The sequence below is a fragment of the Phocoena phocoena genome, chromosome 11 (assembly GCF_963924675.1).
Source record: "Phocoena phocoena chromosome 11, mPhoPho1.1, whole genome shotgun sequence".
NCBI classification, from domain to species: Eukaryota; Metazoa; Chordata; class Mammalia; order Artiodactyla; family Phocoenidae; genus Phocoena; species Phocoena phocoena.
Genome location: NC_089229.1, coordinates 54,216,220 through 54,235,184, shown reverse-complemented (window position 1 = coordinate 54,235,184; position 18,965 = coordinate 54,216,220). Strand labels below are relative to the sequence as shown.

The following is an 18,965-nucleotide window of genomic DNA, read 5'->3' as shown; positions in this document are numbered from 1 at the left end:
CTTTTTGCTCTCCCACCTCTAGGGGCAGTAATAGCTTTCTGCAGTTAACCAATGGCTGGGTAGTAGTATCACCACTCCCTGTTACCTTCTCCAGCTCTTTCAACACTGTTGTAACCAGTTCCTTATTTTAAACCACTTAGTGTGATTTTCTTTTTCCTGAGTGAATGTTGAATGATACAAACCTAATAATTTCATTCTCTTTGACCTCAAAAGTTCTTATCTGTGTTAACTATGTAGAGAAATTTTAAAATGAACAAAATGTATTAATAAATTTAATTGATAACTAATTAATATTAAATGTAAACAAAAATTCTCACACAAATGTTTTTAGATTAGTATTAACAAACAAAAAAAGTCTCAAAGAAATCTAACAACAAAGAGTTTTCTTAAGTAATTTAGGGCACATTATTGCAATGTTTTTTCATGCCCCAATTAAAATATGTTTTTATGGATAGTTTTAGATATATAAGTAAATACATATCATTTATTGCTAATTATACTACTAAGTGGGGGGAAAAAAAGTAATGTTGAATATGTACTTATCATACAGCCCATAGAGTTTTATTCTTAAAAATATACCTGGGGGAAATTCTGCACCTGTGAACCAAAGTACATGTACAAATAATGTCCACAGCAGCATTGGCAATAACAGCCAACAACTGGAAAAACCCAAATGCCCATCAACAGTAGAAGATAAATGCATCACATTCTATTCACACCATGGACTCCTATGTCACAACATGGACGAATCTCAAGAAAAAAATGTTGAGGGAAGAAGCAAATCACACTAAAAAAAAAAATACCTAAAATAGGATCCCAATTTTACAAAATTAAAAACCAGACAAAATAATACTCTATTGTTTAGGCATAAGAAGTCAGGAAAGGGGTACCTCTGCGGGAGGAGTGGTTGTAATTAGGGCAGAGGCATAAGGAGGTTTGGGGGGCTAATATTTTATTGTCCTGGTTGATATTTGCACAGTTGCTTGCCTTATGATTGTTATTTTGAGTGCACATATGGGTTTTATGCATTATTCTGTATAAATGAGATAACTTAAAATAAAAAGAGAAAACAGCAACTTTATCTGCATCATTTAAAGCAGAATCACCAGCTCAGAGCAGCATAGTCTCTCACCTAGTCCATATCAATAAATGTATAATTAAATAAATGAATGAACATCATGCTCTCAAATATGTTTAATACATTCATAAATTAAACCAGATGAAAATATGCCCACATGGCATCTAATAATTTCTATGTGCAAGAATTATGGGTAATTTGATTTCTTTTGATATTTTTTTTTTCTTAACCAAAGTTTCTCAATGAACATGTATTACTCTGAAAATTCAATAAAATGAAAAATAAAATATACTGTTAAAAGTCCAAAGTAGAGTCAGTTTATGTTATGGCCATTTTTCTTTCTCTTAGGACATTAATCCAATTGTTCTCATAAACAAGGTCCTTGGAACACCATGCATTATAATCAGGGTTCTTAAACTTTGGTGTACATCATAGTCAACTGCAAACCAGCCCAAGAGAACCTAGTAATATCCTAGCGAAACTGGTTCAAACAATTTTAACTATAAGAAAACCAACATTCTGAATATGGCCCCAAAGGATCTGCCCCACCACCTCCCCTGCCTAATTGTGCCTACCATCCTCCTTGCTTTTTGTCCTTCAGACACAGTGATCTTGTTTTTGCTCCAAAGCATTCTATTCCTTCATGTCTCAGCACCTCTGCACAGGCTACTGATCCTATCTGGATGCCCAGCTCCCACTCCCCATTCAGATCTCAGCTCAAATGTCTCTTCCCTAGAAAAGACCTCCCAGATTTCCCTCTACCCATTTTACAGTTTACGTACTCTTATCCTGAAATCTTATCTCTAAACACTTTAATAATTTATAGCTAAATATTTATTTGTCTGATTATCAGATTAATGTTTTTCATGCCTACTTTTCTGTAAGCTCCATAGGGCATGGATCATGCCTGTGTGGGTCACTTATTAACCTCCAGAACTTGACCTAAAGCCCAACACTTGACAGGTACTCAATAAGTATTTTGTATATTTCAAAGTGAGAAAAGGAGGTCACAAAATTGTATTCTGTTTTTGAAAGGGTAACAGTGGTTATTTTGGAAGGTAGGATTATGAGTGATTTTTATTTCTCCCTCCTTTTCTTATCTATATTTTTAAAAATGTCAATAGTAAATAATTATTGTTTTAGAATTAAAACAAATTTTGTTTTAATGAAAAAATATATATATATTTTGTTTTCTGGGATGTTGGTTAGAGAAATGAATAAACTATCAAATGAACCAACAAACAAAGAGCTACCAAAACAAATTAAATGGCTGCTCTCTCGTCTAGGCTTTGGGCTGAAAATCACCTTTATTTTAAATTTGTTTTTCTTTGAAAATTTCTCATTCAATCAAAAGTTGCAATTCAGATTAGTAAACACCTAGTATAATAATGGGAATAACACTCAATATTAGCTAATCAAATGAACATTTAAAAAATTTGTTTGTGTTACGTATAACTCTCATCTGTTTATAATCTCTTTCACACTAAATACTTTTCCAACCCAAACATTCAATGACGACTCATTCTCTTTAGATTTAGTTTGGATGTGATGGGTAAAGGAAGAAAAGGCAAGAAAACATATTGGCCTTCTAAGATTAATGACTGTGTTTTTCTGTTGGGAACTTGGAGTTCTAAACTGAAATATTTCCTCTCTAATCCCCACTGTCTGAAGCTGTACCTAATGTAATTGCTTCCAAGTGGGAAATACTGCTTATACTTTCTGATTGGCTGTCACAATGCTCTGAGTTAACCACTACCCCCCCACCCCCCACCCACCCCCCACCGGCTCCCAAAATGCCCAGCTGAAGACAATTATAAGAATTCAGGACAGAATCTCTGTGGAGCTTTGTCTGTGTGTGAGGGACTTTTAGTTCCCAAAGCTCAGAAGATTTTATTAAGCAGGTGACAACATTCTCTGATTTTTACATATCTCATTTTTCAAATACAAATGCTCTAGATTTCTACAGTGTTTCTACATTATGTTCAAGAAGCAGAGTAAGACAATTCTCCAGTTGGTTGCTCTTGAGAACACAGTGCTATTGCACTGGTATTTGGAAGAGCTACTTATTCTGTTGTTTCATCTCCTATACTTACCTGTTCTGTAATGACCCAGTCTCTTACCACTCTTTTTCTTACATACTCTGCTCTATACACAGCAACCTTGCTACTCCTCATGTCTCCAGGCATGCTCCTACTTGAAAGCATTCATACTTATTTACTGCTATGCCTGCAACATCCTTCCCCCAGATATTTTCATGGCTGGCTCCATTGGAAAATTTAGGTCTTACCCAAAGGCCTTATTTAAAACTACAGTCCCTCTCAAACACTTCTTATACCTCTTTCTTTCTTTATTTTTTCCTATAAATAGCATTTATACTATAAAACTGTTTTACTTTTCCTTTTTATTATCTATCTTCCCACCTCGAGGACAAAAACTCCATAAAGAAAATTTTTGCCTCTTGTATGTACTGCTATATTCTCAGTCCTTACTGTGGGTACTCGAAAATTATTGAGTAAAGCAAATTTTCCATCAGAATTATCCAATCTAAAATATTCCTGTGAAAACTACCAATAGACTCTATGAATCTAGAAGTCCTGATTCCCAGAAAGGGAATGCTTTTACCAGGGGAAACGGTAAGAGTCCTGCTAAACATATAGCTCCAATTGCTGCATAGTCAGCCCCATAGATGAGCAAGAAAAAAAGGACTTAAATACTGATGAGTTTAATGACCCCAGTGATCACTGCTATGGGTAGCTGCTATGAACCAGGGCAGGGGAGAATATGTTAGGCTCTCAGATGATCCACTGAGGTATTTCTTGGCATCCCAATGCCCAGTTACAACTATAAATTTATAAGTACAACAACCCCAGAATTCAGAACATGATAACCCAGAGCTCAGAACCCTCAGGTACGAGGTCTGCGTAAAACATCAGGTAAGCCTTCTAGGTGAACAGGAAGGAGAGAGGAATCGAAAATGGCTAGGGAAGTGGGCAGATAATGAGTATCAATAAAGGCCTTGGTACCAACTGCGTTAGTAGCAGCCCCACTATTCCTCCTCACATAGGTTTTCCTGGAAATTATAGCCAAGCAGAATCTTTGATAAGCTTTGCCTAAACAGAGTAAATGTAAAGTAAGAAGCAAGCAGAGCTGAGGGGTATGAGAAGTTGACTGCAGTGATGTGTAGCTGTTGGTTCACTACCAAGATCCTTTCTATCAGCAGTGCACCTTTCCTCCACTTGCTGTGAATGGTAGGGGATTACAATTCACAGCCCCTCCCTTGTTCAGAAATCCACCCTTTGCTAAAGAGAAGCTACTTCCCCAGGAAGGCTATTCCCTACCATGGGTAACAGATCAATGGCCAATGACAAATGGACACAAGTGTACAAGAGGCTATTTATCTCACCTCAAGGAGCTCCACTCTGTGGAGCAATTTATGTTTCTGATCCTCCCCAAAGGACCTGACCAGGCTGTTCTCCAGCTGAGACTCTATTTGTGCTCATCTTTTGTCTCCAAGTCTATCCTGCTGTCCTTGCTCTCTGTCTCCTGAGAGCACTCTTTCTATAAATCACATAAACAAGAATTCCTGACTTGGCTCTGCTTTTAGAGAAACCTAAGACACATGGCGTATGCAAATCATCTCTGGAAGAATGCATTCTAAATATAGGCCTTAAAAACTCTCGCAAATATGATTCCAGTGAACAGTAGCTCACAAAATTTTTAAAAATCACAAAACCCTAAAATAAATAAAGTACTATGAGTGAGAGTCAACAGGAAGAAATCACAAAAATTTCATAAAATAGAAGCATCGAATTTTATATATATGTGAGATTTGATATAAAATGTATAAAAAGAAATATAAACTAAATAAATAAAGAACAAAATATATCAAAAGCCAAGACAATTTTTAAGAAAAAAAGAATTTTTAGTAGCATGTACTAGATGAAATCAAAACTCAATATATGCATTAAAGAGCAGATTAGACCCAAGAGAACACAAAAATAGTGTGGTAGAAATAAACAGATCTGAATAAATATCCCAGAATATAGCACAGAAAGACTTGAAGGTGAAAAATATAAAATAGAGGTTGAAATATATGGAGAATAGAGAGGGAAAGCTGACATATACCTAACCAGAGTTCTAGTTCAGTAACAATGGTATAGAAGCAATATTTCAAGACATAATGCCTGAAATTCTTTCAAAGTTTATGAAAGACATCAATCCACAGATTCAGGAAGTCAACTAAATCCAAAATAGTATAAATAAAAAGAATTCACTGCTAGATATTTATCATGTTACATGGAACAAGACTTCCTAGATTTGAATCCTGCTCTCAATGGTTACTAACTAAGCAACTTGGGCCAAATTATTTAACCTTTCTTTGCCACAGTTTCTGATCTATAAAATAGGATGAATAATAGTACCTACCTTATAGATTGTCATAAGGATTAAATGAGTTATTATCTACAAAGCTCTTAGAATAGAGCTGTTGGATTTTTAATATTCAACTGTATTACTTTTATCTTGAATGCTCACACGAAGTGCTCTCAATCAGACACAGATTTCTTATTAATTATCTCACAATAAAAAATAGAAATAAGCGAATAGGCCTTCCTTGCTCTAAGCCTTACACATGATGAAAGCCATGTGGACTGTGGGAGATAGAGACTCCACTCTTACAGGGCAGACACAAACTCTCATACACTCTGGCACCCAGGGCAGAAGTGGTAATTTGAAAGAAGCCTGGGTCAGATCCACCTGCTGATCTTGGAGAGTCTCTCAGAGAGGCAGGAGGCAACTGGAGCTCACCCTGGGGACATAGACACTGGTGGCAGCCAATTTGGGGGGACCTTGTTCTACCATGTGGACACAGGTGCTGGCAAGTGCAATTTTGGAATCCACCTTCTAGCTTATTAGCACCAGGACCCAGTCCCACCCACTAGCCTATCAGCTCCAGTACTGGGATGCCTCAGGCCAAGCAACTAGCCAGGCAGAGAGACAGTCCCACCCACCAGCAAGCAGGCTGCCTTACAATGCCACAGCTACCCCAGGACATGGCCCTGTCTACCAGACTGACCAGGACCCTGCATCAAACACCAGTGTGCAGGCACTAGCCCTGGGACCCCCAGGGCCCTGCAACCAGAGACCCCAGGACACAGCTTTGTCCACCAGTGGGCCGATACCATCCCCAGAACCACCACAGCCCCGCAGAACACCCACAGGCCAAACACAAGCTCTAAAATACCTTGGGACCCTCAGCCGGCTGCCCCAGGATTTGATTTCACCCACCCATGGGCCAGCAAAAGCTTTGGGACACCCTGGACCACATAGTCAGCTGAGTCAGGAACAGTCCCTGCCCACCAACAGGCTAAAAGCAGCTCCAGGACCCCCAGGTCCCTGCAGCCAGAGATCCCAGGACCCAGCTCAGCCCACCAGTGAGTTGGCACTAGCTCCAGGAGACCCTGGGCTCTGGCCCCACTCACCAGCAGGATGATAACCAGCCCTAGGAACCCCCAGACCCTGGCCACACCCACCATCAGGACCACACCAACTTGAGATACCTTGGACTCCTCAACAAGCTGCCCTGGGATTCAGTCCCATTTACAAGTGGGCCAACATCAGTTTTGGTCACCCTGGAACCTGGAGCCAGCCATGTGAGGAACCAGCCCCACCTACCAGCAGGCCAACACTAGATCCAGGAACCCTGGCCTGCAACCCCAGGACCCAGCTCTGCCCGTCAGTGAGTCAACACTAGCTCCAGAACCCCAAAGGCTTCCATAGCCAGCCTCCATACAAGGCATAGCCTGGCAACCAACCAGACCCTGGGCCAGCCACATCTACCAGACTGCCCACAGTAGTCAGCCCACCACAATAGAAGGACCCACACAGTCTAAACAGGGGGCACCACTAGAGCACGTAGCTCTGGTGATCAGAGAGGAGTGTGCTGTTGGGACGCAGAGGACATCTCCTACAAAAGGCTACTTCTCCAAGGTTGGGAAAAACAACTAAACTACCAGACACATAGATATTAAAAGTGGTAAATGAGGTGGCAGAGGAATATGTTCCAAATGGTGGAACATGTTCCAAACAAAAGAACAAGATACAACTCCAGAAGAAGAACTAAATGGAGGTAGGCAATTTATCGGATAAAGAGTTCAAGGAAATTATTATAAAGATGATCAAAGAACTCAGGAGAAGAATGGATGAATAGAATGAGAAGTTAGAAGTTTTTAAGAAAGATTTAGAAAATATAAAGAAGAATCAAACAGATATGAAGAACACAATAAGTGAAATAAAAAATAAGTTAGAAGGAATCAACAGTAGATTATATGATACAGAGGGCTGGATCAGTGAACTGGAAGGCACAGTAGTGAAAATCACTGAAGCTGAACAGAAAAGAAAAAAAAAAAGAAATGAGGACATTTAAGAGACCTCTTGGACAACACCAACCATACTAACATTCACATTATAAGCATCCTAGAAGGAGAAGAAAGAGAAAAAGGAACAGAGAACATATTTGAAGACATAATACCTGAAAACTTCACTAACCTGGGAAAAGAAACAGAAATCCAGGTCCAGGAAGCACAGAGACCCAAAGAGGATCAACCCAAAGAGGAACAAAACAAGACACACTGTAATTTAAATGGAAAAAAATAAAGAGAGAATAGGTGCTTTGGCCAAGATGGTGGAGTAGAAAGACCCTGAGCTCATCTCCTATCGTGAGCACACCAAAATTACAACTATCTGCAGAACAACAATCTATGAAAAAGACGAGAACCTACAGGAAAAGATTTTTCACAACTAAAAACCTAAAGAAGGAACCACAATGGGACAGGCAGGATAGGAAAGGTGGGCTCACAATATAATCAAGTCCCATATCCCTGGGTGGGTGAACTGCAGCCCTGGGGTCCTGCACTGAGAAGACAAGTCCCCAGAGCATTTGGCTTTGAAGGCCAGTGGGGCTTAATTTGGGGAGTGCCAGGACTGAGGGAAACAGAGACTTTACCCTTAAAGGCCCACGCAAAATCCCATATGCACTGGTACCCAGGGCAAAAGCAGTAATTTGACAGGAGCCTGGGCTAGATCTAACTGCTGGTCTTGGAGAGTCACTTGGAGAGGCGGGGGGTGGCTGTAGCTCATTCTCGGGACATAGATACTGTCAGTAGCCATATTAGGGAGCTTTCTACCACATGGACACTGCTGCTGGCAGCTGGCATCATGGGATCCTCCCTCTGGCTCAATAGTGCCAAGACCTGGTCCCACCCAACAACCTGTAGGCATCAGTGCTAGGGAGCCTCAGGCCAAACAACTAACTGGGTGAGGACACATCCCACCCATCAGTAGACAGGCTGCCTAATGACTTCCTGAACCCACGGCCACCTCTAGACACAGCCTTACCGACCAGAGGGCCAAGACACAGCTCCACCCACCAGTAGGCAGACACCAGCCCTGCCATCCAGGAAGCCTGCACCAGCCTCTAGACCAGCCTAACCCACTAGGGGGCAGACACCAGATGCAAGAAAATCACAGTCCCTCAGCCTGAAGACCTAGTCCGCCCACGGCAGGCTAGACCCTACCCTGGGACCAGTGGAGCCTGGGGCCTGGGATCTGGGCCCTGGGCCCTGGCCCTGCAACTAGCAGGCCAACACACGCTTCAGGACACCATGGACCACATACCCAACTGTGTCAGGAACCAGACCCCTGCCCACCAGTGATCTGATACCAGCTCTGGGATCCCTGGGCCCTGCAGCCAGACTCCAGGACTCAGCTCTGCCTGCCAGTAGGTGGAGCAACAGCTCCAGAGTCTTCTGGACCCTCACTCCTTCCACCAATGAGCCAACATTAGCCCCAGGGCCCCTTGGGGTTCTGCAGTCAGCTGCCTCATGACCAGGCCCCACTAGTCAGTAGCTAGCAACATCCACACAAGGCAGGGTCTGGTAATCAACTGGGCTAGGGGCCAACAAAGCCCACCAGTCAGCCTACATAGTCAGCCTGCCACAACAGAAGGACCTAGGCAGCCCTCTCAGGGGGAATTCTGAGAGCATATCGCTTGAATGACAAGAGGGGAGTGTGCTGCTAGGCACATTTTTTTTTTTTTTTTTTTTTTTTACAGAACTAGAATGAATAATTCTAAAATTTGTAGGGAAACACAAAAGGCCCTGAATAGACAAAGCAAACTTGAGTAAGAAGAACAGAACTGGAGGTGTCACACTCCCTGACTTAAAAGCTACAGCCATCAAATTAGGATGGTACTGGCATGAAAATAGAAATACATCAATGGAACAGAGAGCCCAGAAATAAAGCCATGAACTTATGGTCAATTAATCTATGACAGAGGAGGCAAGTATATACAATGGGGGAAAAAAATAGTCTCTTCAGTAAGCCGTGGGAAAACTGGACAGCTACAAGTTAAAGAATGGAATTAGAACATTTTCTCAAACCATATACAAAAATAAGCTCAAAATGGATTAAAGACTTAAATGTAAGACCTGAAATCATAAAACTCCTGGAAGAAAACATAGGCAGAACACTCTTTGACATAAATCATAGCAATATATTTTTGGATCTGTCTCTTAAAGTAATGGAAACAAAAGCAAAAATAAACAAATGGGACCTAATTAAACTTAAAAGCTTTTGCACAGCAAAGGAAGCCATCAACAAAACAAAAGACAACCTACTAAATGGGTGAAAATATTTGCAAATGATATGACAGATAAGGGATTAATATACCATATACATAAACAACTGATACAACTCAAAATCAAAAAAACATACAACTTGATTAAAAATATGGGCATAACTGAATAGGCAATTTTCCAAAGGAGACACACAGATGGCCAAGAGGCACATGAAAAGGTGCTCAGCATTGCTAATAATCAGGGATAAGCAAATCAAAACCACAATGAGATATCACCTCACACCTGTCAAAATGGCTATCATAAAAAGGATCACAAATAATAAATGTTGGCGAGGATGTGAAGAAAAGGCAACTCTTGTACACTATTGGTGGGAATGTAAATTGGTGCAGTCACTATGGAAAACAGGATGAAGTTGCCTCTAAAAACAAAAAAAAATAGATCTACTATATGATTCAACAACTCCACTCCTGGGTATATATCCAATATATCTGGAGAAAAATATAATTTGAAAAGATACATGCACCCCAATGTTCATTGCAGCACTATTTACAATAGACAAGACATAGAAGCAACCTAAATGTCCATCGACAAATGAAGGGATAAAGAAGATGTGGTACATATATACAATGGAATACTACTCAGCCATAAGAAATAATGCCATTTGCAGCAACACAGATGGACCTAGATATTATCATACTAAGTGAAGTAAGTCAGACAGAAAAAGACAAATATCATATGATATTGCTTATATGTGGAATCAAAAAAAAAAAGATACAAATGAACTTGTTTACAAAACAGAAATAGATTCACAGACATAGAAAACAAGCTTTTGGTTACCAAGTGGGAAAGAGGTGGGAGAGGGATAAATTAGGAGGTTGGGATTAACATATACACACTACTATATATAAAATAGATAACCAACAACAACCTACTGTATAGCACAGGGAATTATACTCAATATTTGTGATAACCTATAAGGGAAAAGAATCTGAGAAAAGAATCTGTATACACACACACACACACACACAGACATATATGTGTATAACTGAATCACTGTGCTGTACACTTGAAACTAACACAACATTGTAAATCAACTATACTTCAATTAAAAAAAAAATTCACACGCAAACTCTAATTCAAAATTTTCATACACTCAGTGCTCAAAGGAGTCTTATTTATAATAGCCAAGCTACGGAAGCAACCTAAATGTCCATCAAAAGATGAATGGATAAAGAAGATGCAGTACACACACACACACACACACACACACACACACACACACACACAGGAATACTACTCAGCCATAAAAAGGAATGAAAATTTGCCACTTGCAACAACATGGATGGACTTGGAGGTTATTGTGCTTAGTGAAATTAGTCAGACAAAGACAAATACTGTATGTTATTAAAATAAACAAATGAATATAACAAAACAGAAACAGTCTCACAGATATAGAGAACAAACTAGTGATTAACAGTGGGGAGAGGAAAGGAGGGAGGGGAAGCATAAGGATAGAGGATTAAGAGGTACAAACTATTATGTATAAAATAAGCTACAAGGGTATATTGTACAGCACAGGGAATATAGCCAATATTTTATAAAATCTTTAAATGGAATATCATCTATACAAATTTTGAATTACTATGTTGTATACCTGAAATTAATATAATATTGTAAATCTACTATACACCAGTAAAAAGAAATAACTTAAACAACTTTCTTAGTACTACCACTTTGGAAAAAAGCATTTCACATAATCTGGTAAGACTGAAGATATGCAATGCCCTGTGACCCAGAATTTTGCTCCTTGGAATGTGCTCTTGAGAAACCCTTGCACATGTGCACCAGGAAAGAAGTAGAATATTCATAGAAGCATAGTTCATAATGACAAGAAAATAGAACACCAACTGTTCAGGTACAAGAGAATAAATACATAAATTGTGGTGACTTCAAACAACAAAATATGGGGCAACAGTAAAAAAAAAAAAATTAGTATTAACTATAGTTACCATCAAGTATAATGAATGTCACAAATATATTGTTGGGCAAGGTAGCAAATTAAAGAAAAATACAGTATAATACTATTATGTAAATTCAATAACAACAGAATTAAGCAGCATGCCATTTGGATATGTATAAATACATGGTGAAATTATAAATAAAAGCAAGGGAATTATAATCACAAAATTTAGAATAGTGATTATCTTGGGTAAGGAGGCAAAGGAATGAAATTAGAGTGGCAGACACAATCAGGTTCAAGAGAATTAGAAATGTTACATGTCTCAACTCGGGGGTGAGCACACATGTGTTCATTTTATGAATATGTCCTAAAACATATATGTACATTACACTTATTAAATGTAAAACAGTTTAAACAAAGGGGGCATTTTGCATGGAAAATGTAAAAGGAAGAAAGAAAGGAAAAGGGGAAGGAGGGAAAGGGAGAGGCAGAGAAATCTTTCCTAAATTCTTCCTCCAAAATATTCTTGGTAGGGTGGAAATGGATCAGCGAAACAACACAAAAGTTTATCTTCTATAATGTTTTAGAACTTTGAGTTTGGCACTTTGAGTGAGTTTTCTGAGTCAAGGTATAATCTCTTATGTTCAAGAAATATATTTTTCGGCAAAAAGTAAGAAAAGATCCTAGTTTTGGAGTTAGCATAGAACATAACACAACTTAAAAATTCTTAAAAACAGCTTTAAAAATTGTATGCAATATTCACTGTGGAGCAGTCCTCATGAATGATTCTCTTAGAGACCCCATCACTTGGCTTCGGAGATGAGAAAGCATCCTTATCATGAACCCTTGCTTTGCTGGGATGACACCCATAATTACTATGAATCTCTCCCAAAGCTCTCAATTCTACTTTTATAGGCTGGGAAGGTGCACTGGGGTGACCATGTATGGATGATGTGTCTTCTCCTGTTAAGCCCAAGGCATGGGGCCTGGCCCCAGCGGTTTGCCCCTTTTTACAAGGTAAGTATTTAAGGCTGCTTTGTCCTTCAGTTTGGTTCACTGTAGCCAATTTGGAGCTAGATGTGAATAACATCTTCCTTAACGACTTCGTAATTTTATACCAGTAACCCTTATTAAAGAGAATTTAAAGTTTTATCTGTGAATCCAAGTGCTGTACTAAAGAAAAGAAGAAATGCACACACACACACACACACACACACACACACACACACACACTCTCTCTCTCTCTCTCTCTCTCTCTCTCTGTGGGGCAAAAACAGGATTGTGAAATATGAAGGACCTCTTTATAAAATTCATATTTTGAAAGATGACTCTTTTTGGTTTTAAACACGGGGGAAAAGATTTTGTCTTATAAGCATCCCTCCCTCACACCACATCTTTCCATTCCCTGGTGTACTTGTTCTGTAATTAAATGCTAATTAAATGCACATGTGTAACTATTTTCAGTGTTACAAAATTCAAGGCAGTCTTAACTTTCTCTTCAATCAAAAATAAAACAAGAAAGTAAGTTGCTAGTCTGTGGACTTTACAGAGGAAAGAGAACAGAATTGTAAAATCATATTTCACAGAAAAATCTAAATTGACTTTTCAGGTTATGAATATTTGATTATGGAAGGAACAGTCCAGAAATAGACTAAAATAAAATTAAATGGAATTTTAATTCATTTGGAAAAAGTATTCACTATACTGAGTCTTATGCTCAGAAAAGAGAACAGAAAGGGCATAATTTTGAGCTGTCAAGCTTAACACACACATATAAAACAAATATCGTCACCCTATTCTATGGCAGAATTGAGCCTTCTCAATTATCATACTGGGGCAGAATCAAAAGAGCGGCCAAAAAAAAAAAAAAAAAAGAGCGGCCAAAGATGTACTGTGGCGTAAAGAAATATGATCTACAAAAAGCACGGAAAGGAAATTTACATGTATACGTATTATTAAGATACATATCATTAAAGATGGTTTCATTATAGGATGACTGCAGTTTGAAACTCATCTTTATTACGTGTCAACTCAACATTTTAACATCATTATCTTAAAAATGGAAATGCTAAGAAGAAAACAAAGTCATGATTCCATACTCTTTGAACATTATTTGCAGAAGTGTCAGTAATCCTGGAAACATTTAAATAATCATTCATTACCTATCAAAGCCATATTAAGAATAACTCTTTCTGCATTTTTACTTAAAGAGAATTGCCATGGGCAGACCCACATTTAGTAAAATTAACTGACCAGTAAAAGCAGAACATAACAGTTTGTGTTAAAGGGAGTCCCCTTCCTCAGAGAGCTGAGGAAGAAAACAGAACAGCTTACCTTTATGATGGTTTGCACTGGACACAACTTTCCCCCACAAGGTTACAATAAATATTATTATTAGCAGTTTTCCTTTTGTTGCTTTCTGTAAGTATCTCTTACTCATCCTGCAAATAAAAAAAAATAATAATAAAAATCCTAGGTATGTGAAACCACTGCTTTTCCATTATAACTGTGCTACATTTAAAGCTTCCCATGACACCTTAACACCTAAATTTGCATTTCTTATATTAAAATGCTATTCACTGTATATAAACTATGAACAGAAAAAAAATTAAAGTTTTCCAAATAAAGTACCTTGATACAATGCAAGAGGTAAGAGAGGCCCTACCTCAGTCAATCTTATTTCACTTAACAGCCTAAATCAACTGGGAAACATTACCATTTTTCTTTCCATATAAATATACATTCAACTTATTCAAAAATCCAAGGCACAGTTGTTTGAATAATCTTTAAATAAGTGACTTATTCTACTTTAAGAAAAACAAACAAAACAAAACCTTCTTCAAAGCCAGGTCAAATGGTCAGGGTAAACAGTTTAGATAAAATGTGTGTGATGGATCCCTGCATAGAATAAAGTCACTTCAAATCTATTATTCCTAATGTGTTTTTAAAAAGTCACCTTACGGGCTTCCCTGGTGGCGCAGTGGTTGAGAGTCCGCCTGCCGATGCAGGCGACACGGGTTTGTGCCCCGGTCTGGGAAGATCCCGCATGCCGCGGAGCGGCTGGGCCCGTGAGCCATGGCCGCTGGGTCTGCGCGTCCGGAGCCTGTGCTCCGCAACGGGAGAGGCCAAAACAGTGAGAGGCCCGTGTACCGCAAAAAAAAAGAAAAAAGTCACCTTACTGTACAACACTACTACTAGAGATACACAGATGTTTTAATATTACTGGAATCTACCATGCTGTACTTTATAAGAAGCAGAAGAAAAATGGAAAAGCAAAATGAAATATATCAGGTTAACATTTTCAAGTTGAGACTACAAAACTCAGGAAAGCGAAGCAAAGTTATAATAAAATAATAGCTACCCATAATAAAAATTAGCAACTACTTTCTGTAGCACCTAATACAATATTATTTCAATTGTTTTTCAGGACGAATTGGGGATGTTGGTATGTCTAACCCCATTTGTAGATGATGAAATTTGGAAATTTGCTGAGGTCATGTTTAATGATAGAGTAAAAAGTCAAATCTCAAATAGTCTAAATCTAAAATCTTTATATTAACTACTATATTGCTAAGGGGTAAGTGGAATACATAAGATATAATACATCTGCATTTATTTATGAGGCAGATAAAATATACATCCATCACCCTGTGCCTTCTCAGGTTTGGATCCTATTTTGAACTCTAATCTTGTTTGACCTACATTCTTGCCTTCACTCTACTGCAAGTTTGTGAGGTCACTTCCTGACCTAGATTGGCTCCCCTTCCTCGAGTTCTCTAAGTTATCTTTTCCTTTCACCTTCACTTCCAAAATATTCTCTCTCCAAAAGTATGACTCAGTGGTGGCAACGATGGCTTTATAATTTTGAAGAGAAGTCATTCACACCGATAAGTGGATGAAAAAATAAATGGATATATTACTTATATTTAATATGGGTATACATGAACACTTCTTGGCCTGGGGAAGTTGTGCGTGCTGATTCAGATGTTGAGGAGACAGCGCAGTATGACTAAGAACACAGACTTACCCCCGAGTCAGATTGTTTGGATTTGAGTCCAGGCCCTCCTGGTTTTTAATTCTGTCATCTTATGCAAGTTTCTGGATCTCCTGCCTCAGTTTCTTCTTCTCTAATATGGGATATGTATGTGAAAAGCCTGGCCCAATGGCTGGCATGTATAAGGGCTCAAAAAGAATGAGACCGGAAAGTGTTCAATCATTGGGATGTTTTGTTCCTTGAGCGCATGAGAGACCTGTGGAGGGAGATGACTGGAGGGAATTTCAGTGGCCCCAATAGCTGCAAGTCCTCCACGGACCTTGGTCTTGTGACATGTCTAGATAATGTACAAAGGAATAGGTGTTTGATCTTTCAGATTAGATTGCTTGGTTTAAAATCTGGCTTCCTGCCTACTTTCTATATGACTTTGGATAAATTACTTAACTAAGAGTATTTTTATTGTATTTAAAATGAGAAGGGGAGACCTTCAAGATGGTAGAGGAGTAAGATGTGGAGATCACCTTCCTCCCCACGAATACATCAGAAATACATCTATATGTGGAACAACTCCTACAGAACACCTACTGAACGCTGGCAGAAGACCTCAGACTTCCCAAAAGGAAAGAAACTCCCCACGTACCTGGGTAGGGCAAAAGAAAAAAGAAAAAACAGAGACAAAAGAATAGGGACAGGACCTGCCCCTGTGGGAGGGAGGTGTGAAGAAGGAAAAGTTTCCACACACTAGGAAGCCCCTTCGTGGGCGGAGACTGCCGGTGGCGGAGGGCGGAAGCTTCGGAGGGGTGCAGGGGTGCAGAGGGCAAAGCGGAGAGATTCCCGCAAGAGGATTGGTGCCGACCAGCACTCACCAGCCTGACAGGCTTGTCTGCTCACCTGCTGGGATGGGTGGGGGCTGGGAGATGAGGCTCCAGCTTCAGAGGTCAGATCCCAGGGAGAGGACTGGGGTTGGCTGCGTGAACACAGGCTGAAGGGGGCTACTATGCCACAGCTAGCACTCAGGGACTCTGGGACAAAGTCTGGAACTGCCTAAGAGGCAAGAGACCATTGTTTTGGGGTGCCCAAGCGGAGGGGATTCAGAGCACTGCCTAAACGAGCTCCAGAGACGGACGTGAGCTGCGCCTATCAGTGGGGACACCAGAGACGGGCATGAGACGCTAAGGCTGCTGCTGCAGCCACCAAGAAGCCTGTGTGCGAGCACAGGTCACTATCCACACCTCCCTCCTGGGAGCCTGTGCAGCCCGCCACTGCCAGGGCCCCATGGTCCAGGGACCACTTCCCCAGGAGAACACACGGGGCACCTAAGGCTGTTGCAATGTCATGCCGGCCTCTGCCGCTGCAGGCTTGCCCCACATTCCATGCCCTCCCTCCCTCCAGCCTGAGTGAGCCAGAGCCCCCTAATCAGCTGCTACTTTAACCCCATCCTGTCTGAGCGAAGAACAGATGCCCTAAGGCGACCTACACGCAGAGGAAGGGCCAATCCAAAGCTGAACCCCAGAACCTGTGAGAACAAAGAAGAGAAAGGGAAACCTCTCCCAGCAGCCACAAGGAGCAAGAGAATAAATCTCCACAATCAATGTGATGTACCCTGCATCTCTGTAATACCTGAATAGACAATTAATCATCCCAAAATTGAGGCGGTGGCCTTTGTGTGATTTTGTCTGTAGAGCTTTGCTTTTACCATTTGTCCTATTGTTCTGTCTATCCGTTTTTTTGTTTTTTGTCTTTATTTAGTATAGTTTTTTTAGCTCTTCTTATCATTGGTGGATTGTTTTTTGGTTTGGTTGCTCTCTTCTTTCTTTTTCTTTACTTTTTAATAATTTTTATTTTTTATTTTAATAACTTTTTCTCCCTTCCTTCCTCTCTCTCTCTCTCTCTCTCTCTCTTTCTTTCTTTCTTTCTCCTTTTTCTTCTGAGCTGTGTGGTTGACAGGGTCTTGGTGAGCCCAGCTGGGTGTCAGGCATGTGCTTCTGAGGTGGCAGAGCTGAGTTCAGGACACTAGTCCACCAGAGACCACCTGGCTCAATGGAATATTAAACGGCAAAAGCTCTCCCAGAGATCTCCATCTCAACGGTAAGACCCAGCTCCGCTCAAAACCAGCAGCCAGAGTGCCGGACACCCTACACCAAACAACTAGCAAGGCAGGATCACAACCCCACCCATTAGCAGAGAGGCTGCCTAAAATCATAATAATGTCACAGACACCACAAAACACACCACTGGACATAGTCCTGCCCACCAGAAAGACAAGATCCAGCCTTATCCACCAGAACACAGGCACTAGTCCCCTCCACCAGGAAGCCTACACAACCCACTGAACAAACGTTACCCACTGGGGGCAGACACCAAAAACAACAGGAAATATGAACCTGCAGCCTGTGAAAAGGAGACCCCAAACACAGTAAGTGAGGCAAAATGACAAGACATAGAAACACACAGCAGATGAAGGAGCAAAGTAAAAACACACCACATCAAAAAATGAAGAGGAAATAGGCAGCCTACCTGAAAAAAAATTCAGAATAATGATAGTAAAGATGATCCAAAATCTTGGAAATAGAAAATACAAGAAACATTTAACAAGGACCCAGAAGAACTAAGGAGCAAACAAACAATGATGAACAACACAATGAATGAAATTTAAAATTCTCTAGAAGGAATCAATAGCAGAATAACAGAGGCAGAAGAATGGATAAGTGACCTGGAATACAAAATAGTGGAAATAACTACCTCAGACCAGAAAAAAGAAAAAAGAATGAGAAGAATTGACAACAGTCTCAGAGACCTCTGGGACAACATTAAATGCACCAACATTCGAATTATAGGGGTCCCAGAAGGAGAAGAGAAAAAGAAAGGGACTGAGAAATATTTGAAGAGATTATAGTTGAAAATTTCCCTAATATGGGAAAGGAAATAATCAAGTCTAGAAAGCTCAGAGAATCCCATAGATGATAAATCCAAGGAGAAACATGTCAAGACACATATTAATCAAACAGTCAAAAATTAAATACAAGGAAAAAATATTAAAAGCAGCAAGGGATAAACAACAAATAACATACATGGGAGTCCCCATAAGGTTAACAGTTGATCTTTCAGCAGAAACTCTGCAAGCCAGAAGGGAGTGGCAGAACATATTTAAAGAGATGAAAGGGAAAAAACTACAACCAAGATTACTCTGCCCAGCAAGGATCTCATTCAGATTCGACAAGGAAATCAAAACCTTTACAAAACAAGAAAAATCTTAGAGAATTCAGCACCACAAAACAGCTTTACAACAAATGCTAA

General features: G+C 39.9%; 1 protein-coding gene across 1 annotated transcript in view; it reads right to left on the bottom strand.

Moving 5' to 3' along the window:
• Positions 1 to 14,114, bottom strand: part of TAFA2 (TAFA chemokine like family member 2) — a 106,931-nt gene extending 92,817 nt beyond the window's left edge. Inside the window, exon 1 of the mRNA XM_065888164.1 lies at positions 14,009 to 14,114. Within this exon, the coding sequence (XP_065744236.1) occupies positions 14,009 to 14,114 (106 nt within the window). The remainder of the gene's footprint in view (positions 1 to 14,008) is intronic.
• Positions 14,115 to 18,965: the final 4,851 nt, after the last annotated feature.